This window comes from Arachis ipaensis, chromosome B10, assembly GCF_000816755.2.
Source record: "Arachis ipaensis cultivar K30076 chromosome B10, Araip1.1, whole genome shotgun sequence".
Lineage (NCBI taxonomy): Eukaryota > Viridiplantae > Streptophyta > Magnoliopsida > Fabales > Fabaceae > Arachis > Arachis ipaensis.
Genome location: NC_029794.2, coordinates 136,109,194 through 136,125,198, shown reverse-complemented (window position 1 = coordinate 136,125,198; position 16,005 = coordinate 136,109,194). Strand labels below are relative to the sequence as shown.

At 32.4% G+C, this 16,005-nt stretch overlaps 1 protein-coding gene across 5 annotated transcripts; it reads right to left on the bottom strand.

The window, feature by feature from the left end:
- Positions 2,081 to 14,309, bottom strand: LOC107622946 (probable protein arginine N-methyltransferase 6). Of its 5 annotated transcripts, XM_016325027.2 has the most exons (14): positions 13,971 to 14,308; positions 13,481 to 13,546; positions 12,162 to 12,230; positions 11,201 to 11,236; positions 9,700 to 9,765; positions 8,387 to 8,455; positions 7,350 to 7,427; positions 6,939 to 7,017; positions 6,328 to 6,422; positions 4,374 to 4,458; positions 4,009 to 4,205; positions 2,829 to 2,947; positions 2,653 to 2,744; positions 2,081 to 2,489 (listed from the first exon to the last, which is right to left on the bottom strand). In XM_016325027.2, the coding sequence occupies exons 1-13, from the start codon at positions 14,220 to 14,222 to the stop codon at positions 2,702 to 2,704; spliced, it is 1,254 nt and encodes a 417-aa protein (XP_016180513.1). In that variant the 5' UTR covers positions 14,223 to 14,308; the 3' UTR covers positions 2,081 to 2,489; positions 2,653 to 2,701. The 5 variants fall into 5 exon arrangements, with proteins under 5 accessions (XP_016180513.1, XP_020970552.1, XP_016180512.1 ...); XM_021114893.1 differs by having other exon boundaries at positions 2,084 to 2,744; positions 8,435 to 8,455; positions 13,971 to 14,309; XM_016325026.2 differs by having other exon boundaries at positions 2,084 to 2,744.

The window sequence follows — 16,005 nt, the reverse complement described above, 5'->3', positions numbered from 1 at the left end:
TATTTATTTGTATATAAATATATATTATTTAATTCATTTTCAATATATATTTTGTATTATAATATGTATTTTATATTAATAACTAATTTTGATAATTAATTTTAGTGTACACTAAATATAATTAAATTATAAATTGCCCTTGTTGAAAATCTCATTTCCTAATAAATTAATAATCCCCAAATAAGAAAGGTTTAAATTATGAAATAACCCGTTTACTTCATCTTAATTCCTTTTCCTTCAAAATTTCCAAATTCCCTACCAAGTTATTTGGATCAAATGATACAACTATCAATTTAAACAACTTTACTTTGTATAAATTTTTTATAAGATTGATATTTTACCGAACCCACCATTACATCATAATGAATTAATAATATATACTGAAGATCATCTATAACAATTTTTACTTAAATCGGATATCAATTAGCTTGTTATTAAACATTAACTCACAATAATATGAAATGAAGATAATTTATATCAAATTTTACAACACCAATAAGGTTTAATTAAATAACCCTTTATGTATAGTTCGAAGAAATATACACGTTGATTTTCTAGTTATAAAAAAATGTAAAGTAAACAATTTTGGATTGTCGGAAATTTTTCTAAAGATGATTTACAACATATAAATTTCTAATCCACCGATTTTTTTTTAATTACACAAACAAATTTAACGATATAATAGTTACTTAAATTAATAGCGATATTATTTGATCCTCAATATATATATATATTATATTAATTCTACTTTCTAACGATCAATATATTTCTTTTGCAGCACTGGTGATTGGAGAAGCTCGCTCTACAATATATGTTTATTAACCCACATGCAAGTAACTCTGCAAAATACTTAACTATACCTTTTTCAGATCAATTCTCTCTAGCTAAAGTTGGTAGGTTACTAGGTTGTTTGCTAATACTAAAAGATGCCCTTGTGTGAACATAAAATCGCTGTAGCACAAAATGATTCAAGCAAAGAATTGTAAAGTTGGTGTGACAAAAGTCTCGCACGCGTCCAGTGAGCAAAGGACAGCTACAGACGGCCACTAGTGAAAAGTTTCATATCATGGTTATTTTGAAACATCCAGCACATGCCCATATTTATGTGCAGACAAGATGCAACAGGGAAAGGCAAGAGCGTGCGTTAAAGAATAAGTCCATACATTTTATATTACCACAACATCATCATAAACTCTATATGCAGACATACACATTCTAAGAACACAAATGAGATTCATTAAAAAAAAAAACTTACGTAAGATTCTCTCGGACCTACATTCCAACGAAATCATGGTCATTAAAAGTTGGGCACACAATTCCCACTAAATATTGTCAATACTTTTGCAATCAATCGGAAATAAAATGAATATAGGTTAGTTGTTGCACAACAAAACTTACTCAGACTTTAATGGCATGAATAATATCCCAAATAAGTCACTACAAAATCTAATCAAACACTTTAATCTTCAACAAAGTTTAATACCAAATCAGTCTCCAAATTTTATTTCGTTAGACATTCGACATGAAGATTGATTTACCTAACAAAATAAAGTTAAAAAATAATTTGATGATTAAAATTTGTTAAGAATGAAAATGACTTGCTAAAAATATTTTGGACTGATTTGAGGTATTATATACACTAAACTCAGTTTTGAAACAACTAATCGGGGAACGTCCAAGGAAGCAAAGACAACAATAAATAAATAAATCATGAATTTCACACAATGGCATCTGCCTATTGTCATGAATATAATATTTAAAAAAAAAAAAAAAAATCCTCTATTAGCTTGTCTAAAAGAATATTTCAAACATATTTCACTATTGTCATGAATTTGAAACGCTAATACCTTACTCAGCTCCTCCTGATACTGAAAAAACACAGAATTAGAACAACTAAAAACAGACGCATCCAATTAAGTTACCCATTCATACACCCTCATGACAGAATTGTCCAGAGACATACGACTGTGTTTTATTTTATCCCATCACAAATCCTTGACATATGCAATTGTATCCACAACAGAAACACAGTGGCTTCTCTATAGTATTCGGTGCAGAGTTAGGTCGTAGTTTTACAACGTGACCAAGCAAACATGCACAATCTTTTTTATCTTCAACCACATTAAATTAAAGTACATCGTTAGCCAGTAGATAAGGCAAAACAGATGAACAACGAAAGACAAAATGCTTACAATTTTAAATGACTTTGAACATAAAAAGACAAGAATGTCTAATTCAATAAAAGAAGCCAACAATAAACAAAGTTTGACAAACAGATTAGAAACATCCGACTCATGTTAAATAGAATCAATTAAAAAGGGCAGCGGGTGCGAAGCATACTGCGTTATGCAAGGTCCGGAAAAAGACCGCACGCAAATGGTGTAATATAGGGAGCCTAACCTGATGCAAACATCAGTGGCTGATTCTATGGCTTGACCCCGTGACCTTGAGATCACACGAAAACAAATCAGCCATTACTCTAAAGCTCCCTTCAAACAGAATCAATTTACAACAAAATTTTGATCAGTCAACTAACAGTATATGTTAAGAGGTTTGTCAGTTTCTCCATTTCTAATCTAGTAACCAGAGATTAGTGAATTGTGCAACTCAGATCTGTTAGAAAAATAAACCAGTAAAATATATATGCATTACTTGGAGGATCGCGTATATGGGATGCAAAAACTACTCATGGTTGTGGAGATCATCTCATTACAGACTCTTTGATGTGTGATCGACCTCCCGAACTGCAATGGCAGGGAATAAAGTCAGAATCAATAACACTCATGGTTAAAATAGAAACGATTGCATAGAATAAATGTCTCACTCACGTATACTCAAGGTGAATATTCATAAAGCGAGCATTCTCTTTGCTTTGTGTCAATGTCACTAGACCTTCAATTACTTGATCTTGTTCCAATTCTATCGGATCATAAAAGTATATCAACGTCTGCGAAATAGATTAATAACTTCATGACATCAAAAGTACTGTCATTATTGAAGATGCAATTTTGTGCACTTCATTCCGGCGGTAAAATAACGAGGATAATATAAAACTAGCATAAATAAATAGAAAGAGGGATCAGGGTCCCTGTCTGTCTTAGTTTCACTCTTCCTCGGTCATATTTTGCCAAAGTTGTTGAACCCAGCTCTCTTGTCTTCAGGTACAATCATTACCCAAAACTAAAAAACCTAAAAATGACACTACTAGTGTAATGCTGTAAACCCAATATTTAGTACACAATTTTCAGAATATCAATTTTGTTTCAGAAAGATTAGTGACATTCAAATGGTACATAGACTGCAAATCAAAAGACTATGCCTACATTATTATTTTTGCCCATTGAATGACACCAATTTGATTCCATTAAACAAGGGGGAACTACCAAAATGATACCACAAAGTTTATATCGTTAATAAAAATAACTCTAAAAGATACAAACAAGATTAAAAACGTGACAAACCAGATATTAGATACACTTTCTCAGAAAGGTTTAAAGATATGATTTGATGTAAGCTTTTGCAACCATTTTAGAAAAATGTTACATTTTCATGTTTAAAATTTGGTGATTTTACACCAAGTGATTTTTTTGTGATTTTCTTTTATCCTTTTCTTGTGAATGAGGGAATTTTTTTAAAAAAAAAAATGGAAGAAAGAAATCTAGAGATTAAATTCTGCTCTGATTTTTTACATACATCTTCTAAATAGTTATTCAAATCTTCCCACAAAAATTCAGCATGTTTTTAAAATACAAAAGTCATTTGCCACATAAAAAAAAAATACATTTTTTGGTCATTTTACTCACGTTTTTAAATATTTCAGAGGTTTATTTGTCATTCATATCATTCGAGATTAATTGTCAGTGATATGAACTTTCGGTACTGTTTTTGGTAGGTTTACCCATTAAACAACTACCTGACATGGTGGTAAGCATGGACTGAATGTATCAACATCATGGAAACATGGAAACCAAAACCATATATATAGATAGATATATATAATTACTGCACCTGCTGCCAATGTGTTGGAGGGTCCTCAGGTGCAGTGGATAGGACCAATGCTTCATTTGGATTTATCCGCTTTTTCCTCTGACTACCATTCACCAGATGATTATCAGTAAATGAAGTTGATGAAGGATAATTGCTTTGTGGCATTGCAGGCCCATTAAATTCAACATCAAACCAAAATGCAAAACCATGAAGTGGTGCTGTAGAACAAAGGAAAAATAATTCACTAAATGAACAATTTTATAATAAACTAGACGAGCACTGTGAAAAGCAAGCAAGTACAAGAGGTGGGAGGCTCAAATATTCACAGCTGGAAGAAAAAAAATCAGGACTCAACACATCAAAGAAAAGAAACATACAAAAGTTACCTCGCATCATTGAATTGAACTTAAATCTTGTTGTTACAGTTTCTAGCTCACCAATGGTAACAGAATAACAATCAATATATTTCACCTGTAATAGTAATGAGCAATTCCTTCAAAAATGTTACTCAAAATCACAGGAAACCCAAAATGGAGAGACAATATGCAAGCATATATAAAAACACATAGTCACATACATTATTGTATAAAAATATTTACACCCTTTACCTATTCAAACAGGTTATTTGAACAAATATATGCATTTTGTGATTTAGGCATCCTACAATTTATAGAATTGCATAAACCCAGTAATATTACCAAGTTATTGATGATGTTTACTGGTTCAGCTATATCTACCGAGACTTATTGCATACCATAACGTGGGAATGGAGGAGTCCCCCAAAATCCCCCCCAAAACAAACAAAAAATCTTGCTCTTCTACTCCTCCGACACACACAGACACAACAAAACAACATGCTAGGACCAATGCTCACCACCTCAGTGTATCTGACCATAAAAACTTGTATAAAGATGGAAAAACACCTTTCCAATAAGAAAGACAGCAATATGATTTATCCATGGATATTATGGAATTTCTCTTCGCTCATAAACACAAAATTGCTACAATCTGACGAAGGCGACAAATGTCAACCCAATCACAAACCTTATCCATGTTCCTCTTCTTCTCCTTAATCACATATTCATACCCGGTATTACTAACAAGCAAATATTGGTGTAGGGCTTCCTACATTTTCTTTTTTTTTATTAAAGAAACTACATTAGGTAAAATTGCTCTTAGCTAAACCGAAAGGCAGAATATAATGATCCAAAAACCAGCAGATCTTTGAGGGTCTGCCAACCACCCTTCCAAAATGGCTCCAAATCCTCCACTTACTCTTCACCAATCACTTCATTCCATTTAGACTTGCATTCAAACTTCAGTCTTTGCTTCCAGCATTAATGGCCACAGTAGTTCTAAGAGACCAAACACTGTTTTCTAGAATGATATGCTTGATCATTTTAGTAAACATGTGTAACTGGCAAATGACATCAATAGGTCCCTAGAATCATAATGTGACATCACTTTGATTTGTTCTAAAGACATCTTTAGTGATCTACTGATGTCACATGCATGATTTAGAAACTAATGTTACATGTTAAGAACTCATTGCATATAATGTCAAACAACTTTGAAGAACTAATTCCTTCCCACATTAACTTTCAGGAACCTATTTGATGTCAAAAACCTTTCCGTCAAAAATTTCAAACTTTTTCTAGTTAATTATACTTCTGTTTTATCCCCTCAAAAAAAAAGAGCCTACCTCTCATTGATCTTAGCCCTTTTCCCTTTTCTACGACTTTGTTTTGTCTTTCCTTCTTCCACCTCTACTTCTTCCTTTATACCCTTTCTCCCACCAGTTCCACATCAAGGTCCTAGTCAACTAGCGTTCCAAAAAAAAAACTAATACTACAAATTTCAAAGGTTTCTTATTTCAAGGTCCGTTTTGAGAAGCTACTGCTTGTTTGGTATAATTATTTGGAAAAATAGCATAATAAGCTAAACCATAAAAAGCACTGACAAATGAAGATCCTGGCTCTACCTACATAATACAGTAACTGTTCCACTACACAACTTATCTCTACCTAACAATCTCCGGAGTGGGAAAAATCCCCCCTAGATGATATATAACTACCAAGCTTCCCACCTAATCTTGAAATATAAAAAGAGCTGTAATTCAATATATAGCCATACTCGACACAGTACATCATGGAAAGCCATGAATAAACATGTTACGAAGTGAACCGATCTTTTTTTCAGATGGTATTTCAGAAGCAAATTTCAAACTCAACCAATACAAGTAATTAAATGAATAACCTAGAAGAGCATGTACTTTATACTTCAGCATCTGATAGATGCAAATTCCAAAAAAATTAACAGCCACAACACTTCCAGACTCACCACATGTGGCCATGTCAAAATATTTTCACCGGTAATTGTCTCCACAGAAGGTTCTTCAAATGCACACTGTTTTGCTAATGATAACATGGCAGACACTGAAACCAAAAGCAGCATTAAAAAAGCGAGGAGGAAAACAGTAGATAAAAGTACAAAACAAATTTACACATAAAATCTTATCCACAAACTTCTATCCATCCCGTCAATTTCTGTTATAGACAAGGCAATGTGGCAGAAAAGTTATTTCGATTGTATGATCCTTGAAGGATGAAAAATACAACATGAAGAGCAAAAGTTTTATTTAAGAGGTGATATCCAAATCACCTCTACCATATCTAGCATCATAATATATAATAACATAATATATAGTATCAACAGGGTCAGACACGACTTTAGTAAAGGAATATTTTACAAATACAACAAAAATAAAAAATGTCCTTGAGAAAATGTTAATACAGTAAATGAAGTATTGCAAGCCCAACAAAACAAAGTGGTAATAAATCAGTAAATAAGCAAATCCAGATTTAGCATGTAGCCATGTACTTGAAGTCAGTAAGAAGTTCAATAAAACAAAGATCTTGAGTGTCATCTAAGTTCCAGAGTGGTGCACTCACTATCAATTCCATAAACATTGCGCCAGAAATCAATGCTTCCACTGTATCTGTCACAATGTGTGACAGGAGCCATGTACAACTAGAGAAAAGTACACCAAAAGGTCAGCATTTTTATAGTTGACAAGACAAAAACATCATATTATTATCAAGTACAGGATAAACCAAATCCAGTAATTAGTGACTGTCAACCAAATTTTAGCAATTCTAGGTTTCATGGAAAATAAATCTCGACTAGATTGATCAAACTTTAGGGGGAAACACTTTTAACTAGTAGTACTGAACTTCTTGATCAACATTTGTAATATCGATAGGTATACTTTTTTTGGTCAGGTATCAGTCAGACACGAACTTTCTAGAAGAGACCTTCACAACAACATATCTGTCAATAATTTAGAAACAAAATAAAGATACCGTTGCATTTGAAGGAAGGATAAGACCCCCAGGTTTGAGCCAGCGATCTCTAGCAGTAATGACACTTCCAAGCATGCTCTACAACAAAAGCAAAATCTTCAAACCCATATAAATTATAAAAGTTGCTGCAAGAAAAGGGAAAATAAAGGTTCTGCTGATGTAATGATGCCAAAGTATCATTTCAGACAAAAGACTAATGTTTGAACTGAAGCCAAACCCAACCTAAGTTGGAAAAGGAAAACAAGGATCTCATCGAAATATCATTTTGGTTCCTCCATTCATAAAAAACATAGCATATCAACAACTCATAAATATCTTTTTCACATCTCTCTTGATGGAAATGATTGAATTGAGATCCGTGGGATTTTTGGGTGTTCCATTTTGTCCTAATTAATCCTGCCTTACTGTTCCTTTCACAAATTATTATTAATCCGAAATTTGATACTTACTGAAAATTGTGTTTAAGGAAAAAAAATAAGTGGTATACATCATTAGTATATTGAAATTAAATGACATCAGGTTTGAAACTACTGAAAAACTCATTATCAATATTATATTATATGCCGTCACAAAACCAGGTGTACCTCAGTAGTAAATCAATAACCATGTCAATGATCACACTCAAATTAAAAACATGAACATAGTATTATTTGCTCTTTTCGAGACAAAGAAAGGAATGCAGATTCGAACAATGAGGTGCTGCCTGTTTGGCAGTGTTGTGCGGATAAATGTTAAATTAAAAAAAGAAAGAAACAGAACAATTTTAAGGTATTTTTAAATCTACTTTGCCAATCATCTTCACAAGGATGATTATTCGAAAGCATTATGAATAGCTAAGATTCCACAGCAGTACTGAATAAGTACCAAGAACTGCGACCATTAGATAACAAATTCTCTTTTACTTTGCTGTGTCAATGTCTCTCAGCGAAAGATAATTGACCAATTTCCTTAACTGCTTTCATGATAATTTGTTAAAATATTTTTAACTGCGAAAAATGCATATGAACTCAAACAACCATAAGAATCATAATAAACACCTCATATAGAAGCATATAACCCATCCATTCTGAAATAATAACATCCACCTGTTCATTGATTTCAACATCCTGCAAAAACCATAATCCTGAGGTAAATAGTGACTCGGCTGGGTAATCTATCAAATATAAAGTTAACATAGAAAGATTTTATACTCGTTTCAGAGTAAAGTAGAATATGCAGTAAACATTAACTAAAACTATCATAGATTTTATGGACCAGTTTTGTTAAAGAGGAAATATGTGAAATAAGAGTGGCAAGTGGATGCCTCAGATACAAAACTTGGGAAAACTACATCCAAGAGAAATTTCTCCAACATATCCAGCTGCTTACCCTAAATGCATGCACAACAACATTATCACAGCACTCAAAAAGTTCACTATACCTGTACTCGTTAACATTCCACTTATAGTCAATAAATTTATTGTTTATCAAGTCAGTTAGTTAGTTGTCTATTAAATTTACGGGTTTTGCTAACATATCCAAAGTGGAAGTTTAGTATTGAACATGTGAAAAAATTGAAGATTCCTTACAATTTTTTGACATAAACATTCCAATAACATCAAATGCATGAAAAACTTAAAAAACTTCCACTTGTTAGCAAAGTCCTCAATATACTGCATTTTTATTTTATTTCATTATATGTTCCATTTTTTGCCAAAATTACTCATTAGTCCAATAAATATTTAGGATTTAGTCAAAATCAATAATTCATTCCAAATCAAATGTTATGGGATTAGAGACACTACTATCAACTATATTGCTTGTTTGACTAGTATACTTGTTGATTGCAACAATTAAATTGTCATTTCAAATTAGAATTTTAAGAGTTTCATTGTCTCTCTTTTGAATTTTATTTTTTCACAGATTCAAACATTGTCAATATTTAGATTACTATACTTTAAGTATAAATCAAAGCATGCTAGGTACCCAGCCAAATAGAAATTAGGGACTCAATTGTAATTGAATTTGAATGAACTATTGCCTAGAGTGGGTTTTGTAATCTATTTGACTAGCTGGCAAGTGAGTGAGAGTGAGGATCCTGTTATGAGGGGTAGGTGAGAACAATTAAGGGTTGTGAGGAAGTAGTGAGACGGCATTCAAACCATGACTACGGGAGAATCAGGTTTCTCGAATACCTGATACCTTAGTTACACTTTTTCCCTTCATTTTCGGGGAATAACACAAAAGGGAGGAGGGGAATACCATATTGGTATTGCCTAAGAGCTCTTCCCTGCTATATTGCTACTTGATACCTGTTGTTACATAGCACCTTTCAAGAATTATGAAATATTTATCATTCAAAGCAACATACCTCAACCCTTCCATGCAATACAACAATAACATCAGACAGATTATTTGCTTTCACAACTTCATTTGCCTGCTTGCAAAAGAAAATAACTAATTGAAACCAAAGAAAATCAACCTAAAAAGTGCTATTAAACATCATAGACTTATGTGAAATTGACAAAGTGGTAATTGTCAAAGTAAACAATCAATTTTAAAGGAGAGAAGAAAAAGAAAAACACAAAGGGGAAAGAAATACATAACAAAACAGAAGCAACCACAAAATCATAAGAGGGGGAAAAACAAAAGAAAAAAGATGCGACCAGACACTGAGAATTAGCTTACAACCAATATTAAAAGTTGCCAGATGTTACGAGAACAACAACGGAACTGTAAATACAAAAAGAATGAATAATACAAATATAATCAATAATTACATTTCCAGTATATAACACAATTAGATACCAAGCAAATACTGGGAGAATGGGAAGGATTGAGAAATAGGCTGCCAAGAACACAATTCTTTTTTTAATTTACTTTATGATAAAAGTAGAATTTCATAACTCATACTAATGAAAATATATTTCTGCCGCCGAGGACATTGGCGAAGCATGCAATGAAATAATTGACAATAGTCAAAATACGATACAGCATTCCTAAAACAACTAAGCAAAAGTTCATTGTACCATACCCTCACAGATCTAGGAATATTGTTACTTAGTAATGCGAATGTCAGACAAATATATGTAATGAGATTTTGATCTTAAATTTTTAAAAGTTAATACAATTTACAAGATATAACTGTGTCACTTGATCAATTGCCAAACCCAACTAGTTGACTCCAAATGGACATAGTTGTCTAATGACAAAGGCCAACCATGGAACCTCAGGGTGGAGCCATATGATGCAATACCTTACATACGTTCCCTAAGAAAAGGGTCGCTACCTAATGGTTCTTCGACCAAGCCCCACCACTAAGTTCTAGTAGGGGGCCCAAGGCTTATATGTCATGTAATATAATCAATATACTTGTACATTTTGGGGGTTTAAACTCAACCAACTATCAAAGTGAACTTCTAGGCAGTTCTATTTTCATTTCTTCCTTTAATGTTATAGCATCTCAAATGGTTAAAAACACAATCTAGTATGGAAACACAAAATAGATAACTCATCATATCCTCTCCAGTATCCTTTCTCCTCTCCAATCTTATTCTACATGGTGCACTAAACAGTGCCATAGGTTAAGTGCTTTATTGAAGAAAGGAAGGAAAGCTATGCTTTATATATAGCTCTTATTTTCATTGTCTTTTGCTTTTGTATCCTCCATATCCATGTATCATTGCTTTCTTTGTCATAATGATATTCTCTTTTATCCCACAAAGAGAGAACATTTTAGCTAGCAATGCCACAGACGTACATATGAATCCCAAACAAGAGAGGAACATATTAGCAAAATAGAAACATGATCATCTTCATTTGCACCAGAACAAAAAAAATTTACAACAATGAAAAAATCTTTTGAGAATTACCTGCAGGGCAATGTCACTGGCATCAACTGCATATACCTGAAAATACGACATTCCAGAGTGTCATTCATGTCAAACACTTCTCTAATGGTATAGTATAAGCCATATTTGACACAACTAGGTGAAACTATTGGGGCAATAAAATTGATCAAATAAAAACCTAAAATTTGGGTTGGGAGTTTTTTTTTGGTTTGGGAGAAGGGGGGGAAGGCGTGGCTAAAGAGTTATAGTAACAGTAAGTCTTTTATCACAAGGAGTATGGGTCAGCAGACACAATTTTAATTAAAAATAACCAGATCTTTCACAATTTAAAAATATCACATAAGGAGTTGAGAAAATAGAAATGAAAAGAAATACAGCGCAAAAAATGAAAAATATTCCTTAAAAATGCACAACAGATTTAAACAATCAATAAAAGGGATGCAAAAACTATTAAAAAAAATAAGGTTGTTAAATGAAGAAGAAAAAAAAAATCCTTCACAAATTTTGACTTCGGTAACTTCAAATTTAATCAATCAGTGATAGAAAATGACAAATCTAATCTAACCAAGATCAAGCATCTACTATCACTTATTGCACTTTTATTTAAAGCCATCTATGAAGGTGGACTGGGAAAATAGCATCTATAGAAAAACATATAATTGTCTGTGAGTATGTAAATAAGGGGAGCCTTAGAACAAACGTTGAATTGTCTCGTGTGACTTTAAGATCATAGATTCAAGTCTCGCATCAAGTTAAACCTCCTACATTACACCCTTTGAGTGTGGCCTTTCCCCAGACCCTGTGTAATGCAAGATGCTTTGCACCAAGCTGCCCGTTTGTAAGCGAGTATGTAAAAAGGATTGGCAAGAAATAATAAAGCATCGGCGAAATTTTTATACAAATATATTTTATCATATTAAAACTAAAGCTATCATGTATCTAAACTTGAAAAAGTATACCATTTCAATTTGAAAGAGCTTACCCGCTTTGCACCAGCCTGAGCACAAAATATTGCAAGGATTCCTGTACCACATCCCACGTCAACTACAACCTGAAGGAAGATAGCACATTAGTGGGAAAAGCAGGATTTAAGAAGACCAAAAACAAAAACAAAAACAAAAAGGAAAAAAAAGAATCTTGCATAAGATGCAGCCACCAATGGTTGGTTCTGGTTCCAAGCTGTAAATTCATATGGCATACCATCTCTCATTCATTGATTTTACAATTAGTAACACAACCCAACAAGAGGTCCTTCACGTATTGAACCGAAATCCTCTATTATGGCCAAAGATTTTAAATTAAATCAAGTTATTCATATTTTCAAACACAAGGTAAGAAGAATTAAAATTGAAACAGGAATCATATTTGTAATTAAAAAGATTTTTTTTTGGTCTTTCTGAAAGACTTCTAATTTACAAATTAGCACCCTACCTAGACTTTAGGCCAGGCAGCAGCATGTTTAAACCACGTGATGCAATGAGAGAAATATGGATGGAAAAATGTTTTGAAGATTGTACATGTGACCTAGTTAGGGAAATGGAATAAAAGGGGGAGCTATCTCAGACTTAGGAAGTGAAGGACAAGGTGAGAAGTGTGGGAAAGTTCAAAGAGAATCTGAATCTGAGAGAGGTCAAATGTGAGACAGAAGGTATACTCTTTGTTGACTCTAAAGCTCTGAACAGAATTTTCACATGTGCAATAAATCACAGTTTTGTGTAATTGCCCCCAAAAGATTCTAACAAAAATAAAGTAGAGAATAAAAGAGCAATTAACTCTGTAAGTGAATTGCGGACAGTGAATTGTTACTTAGCTCACTTCAATGGAGAGACAGGGGGCTAAACAAGGTTTGAGTTATGATTGGGAAGGGAAGACACGTACATATACCCTTCTGAAGTGTTAATGGTGTTTTTAGTATTCTGTTTCTTGTCATAGCATTGAAAATATTAACCAAAACTTCTAGTCTGATTTCAATTCCTTATCAGTATGGTTTCTGCCTACTGAAATCAGGATTACCAAGTTACCCACAGAAAATCTAGTAGTAATAACCCAACTTACAGTCATATTTTTGTTGAAACAGAAATTCTCTCCCCAATTTTTCTGAAATCAATTATGTCAGAGGCTGAGGTTTAATTTTGATCAAGATTAATGTTTCAGGCAAATATCATATAAATACTAGGGCTCTATGGCTTCCATCTGGAATTTAATTGTGCAAATATTTTTTCCCTAGAATAACAAAATACTTAAATAGAACCAAATACTATATATATATATATACTCAATAACTTGTGATCGCTAAATTACTTTGCCTGCAATAAAACTCTGATGCCGCATGATTGCTTCTCTATAAGTTTCAGTCCTCACGCGATCCTATGATAAGAAAGGAAAAGAAAAGTTAGTTTCTACTAAGACATTGCTTTAAGAAGAAAAAGAATAAACCATAGAGAAATTGGAGGATACAAAATCAATTGAGCATTGCATCCCAATAAATCGCAGTCAAACTGTTATAGAAACCCCATTCAAAAAACCAAGTGCTTTACACCAAATACGTTCAACCAAAACCATGAAAAGCTAATGATATTTAAACCAAAATTTAAAAAAAAAAAATCAAAATCAAAATGCTCTAATGAATATTCGCTAAAAATGCAAAATATATCTTTGCTATTCCAGTGAACAACGACATTCTTGTGGTTTTAGAAACAGCAACAATCTTATATAGGCTATATACAAATAATGAAGTAAAATACGACAGAAATAAAAGAGGAAGAAAAGGATATAGTATATGCTACAGAACCTTTATCATCTCTTCGTGAATACCGAGGTGAGCGTAAGAATGGAAATAGGCCATGTCGAAGTCCGTGCAAGGAGCTCGCTGCTGCTGCTGCTGCTGCTGGTCATAAACCCTAAGGCTGATACTGTCTCGGGAAGCACGTGACCTGCGCGTGCCTCGACGGGCTCGCTCTCTGTGGCTGTTAATGTTACCCACTCCCGGCGGCGGCGGCGGCGGGTTATGGTAGCCGTTACTACTATTCTCCTTCGGAAACATCTATTCTATCGTTCTTTCTCTGTGCCTTCGGCCCAAGCTAAGCTAGTGACCGCAGCGGTTAAGTACCTCGTCTTGTAAACTTCGTGTTTACCCAGGGTCATAAATAATTAACAAAAGGATCATAAGTTTTAGAATAAATTATTTCAAAAAAAAATAAATTTAAATATTAATTAATATATAAAATTATATTAAATTTTTTAATTTTGATAAACACAATTCAACTTTAAAAAATTTTTCTTTATACACTTTCAAAAACACTCATAATTTTTAGTTATATATCCTCTTCATGTGCGATCTTTCATCTTTCTCTTTATATCTCACCCACTATAATCAAACTCTTACTCAGGTATTATGAACATAAAGTTAGTGTCTCCAACTCTTAATTTGTTCTCTTCCACGGTAGTTCTTCCTGTAATTCTTTTAACTTTCGTAGCTCTCTTCCATTAATTTTTTCTTTCTTTTCTTTCCATTCAAAGATAAAAGATTTCTTTTAAATTTTCTTTTGTTGTTTAGTAAAAAAATTATGCTATAATTTTTGGGAAAGTATGAGGAGCCAATGGAATATTTATAATGGAGGTTTAGGGAGTATTAAAGATATAATAATTAATGTTATCTTTTTCCATCAGTTGAAGCTTTTGGGATGAGTGGTATCATGACATAGTATTAGAGCGCTAGATCCGAAAGGTCAAAAGTTCGATCTTTGGTGAACCCCAAAATTAGTTTAACATTTTGGGAAGATATTTATTATCGCTAGTACTCGGATGGTTATTATAAATAGTATGAGATGTTCATTTTGTAACTCAATAGCCCATAATTTTTATATTAGATTTTAATGTGCTGCCAAATTTAAATTCTAAAACCAAAGTTTCTATTTCTTCTTTCGGTCTCTGCTAGCATTACTAATTCTTCTTCTACTAGTTACCTACTTGCCATTAGTTTTCTTCTATTCTCTTCAACTAATTTTTCCATTCTCTACTTCTTTCTATTCAAAGATAAGTGAGTTTTTAAAAATTTATTTTGATGTGCTTGAAAAGTCCTACCATTTTACTTTTATAAATTAGATTTAAATATTAAACGGCGTAAAATTTGAATTCTAATTTTTTGTAAACCAAAAAATTATGAAAGAATATGAAGTTAGTTTGAGTTAATAAGTGCTTTTAGGACATCGATTAAAATTACTACAAGACATTATGTTAAGAACATAGACAGAATATTAGGAAAATAATAAAAATAATAATGCTTTACAAGCAAGTGAATTACTTAATTAAATTTAACTAAATTAGTAACATATTTGATATTCATGCGCTATCATATGTAACTATTTTTTGATGTAAACAATTTTTTTGGCAGATTTTTTTTTGTTAAATTTTTCTATTTTCTGTGTCTTCTTTACTTTTTACAATTACGATCAATACTGTTTAATCTAATTTCGCTTTCGATCAAATTTTTTGAAATTAAACATTGAAATTAGATTTGAACAGATTTTTCCTTTTCGAAAACAAGAAATAATGCAAGTTCATATCAGTTGAACCAAGGCGAATTGGATCGTTGTCCTGAATCAAATCAAGTCGATGAGATTTGATTTGTTCTAAATTAATGTAGTTCGTTATGACTTATGAGTTGATGCTGGTGTAGTTGTTTTGTATATGAGTTGAATAATTTAGTTTTTCTTTATGAAAATTAATATTCATGATTAAGGATATGATTTTGAATGCAATCTAGGAGTTCTAAATTGTTTTTTCGATGAATTACTAATAGCACAATATGGAAATCAAGAATGTAC

Coding starts and splice junctions, on each gene's coding strand:
- LOC107622946 (XM_016325027.2), bottom strand. CDS start 14,222: ATGTTTCCGAAGGAGAATAGTAGTAACGGCTACCATAACCCGCCGCCG. Junction 12,231..13,480: donor AGAGTTTTATTGCAGGCAAA/GTAATTTAGCGA, acceptor ATCTTCCTTCAG/GTTGTAGTTGACGTGGGATG. Junction 2,948..4,008: donor CTCCAACACATTGGCAGCAG/GTGCAGTAATTA, acceptor TCTATTTCGCAG/ACGTTGATATACTTTTATGA.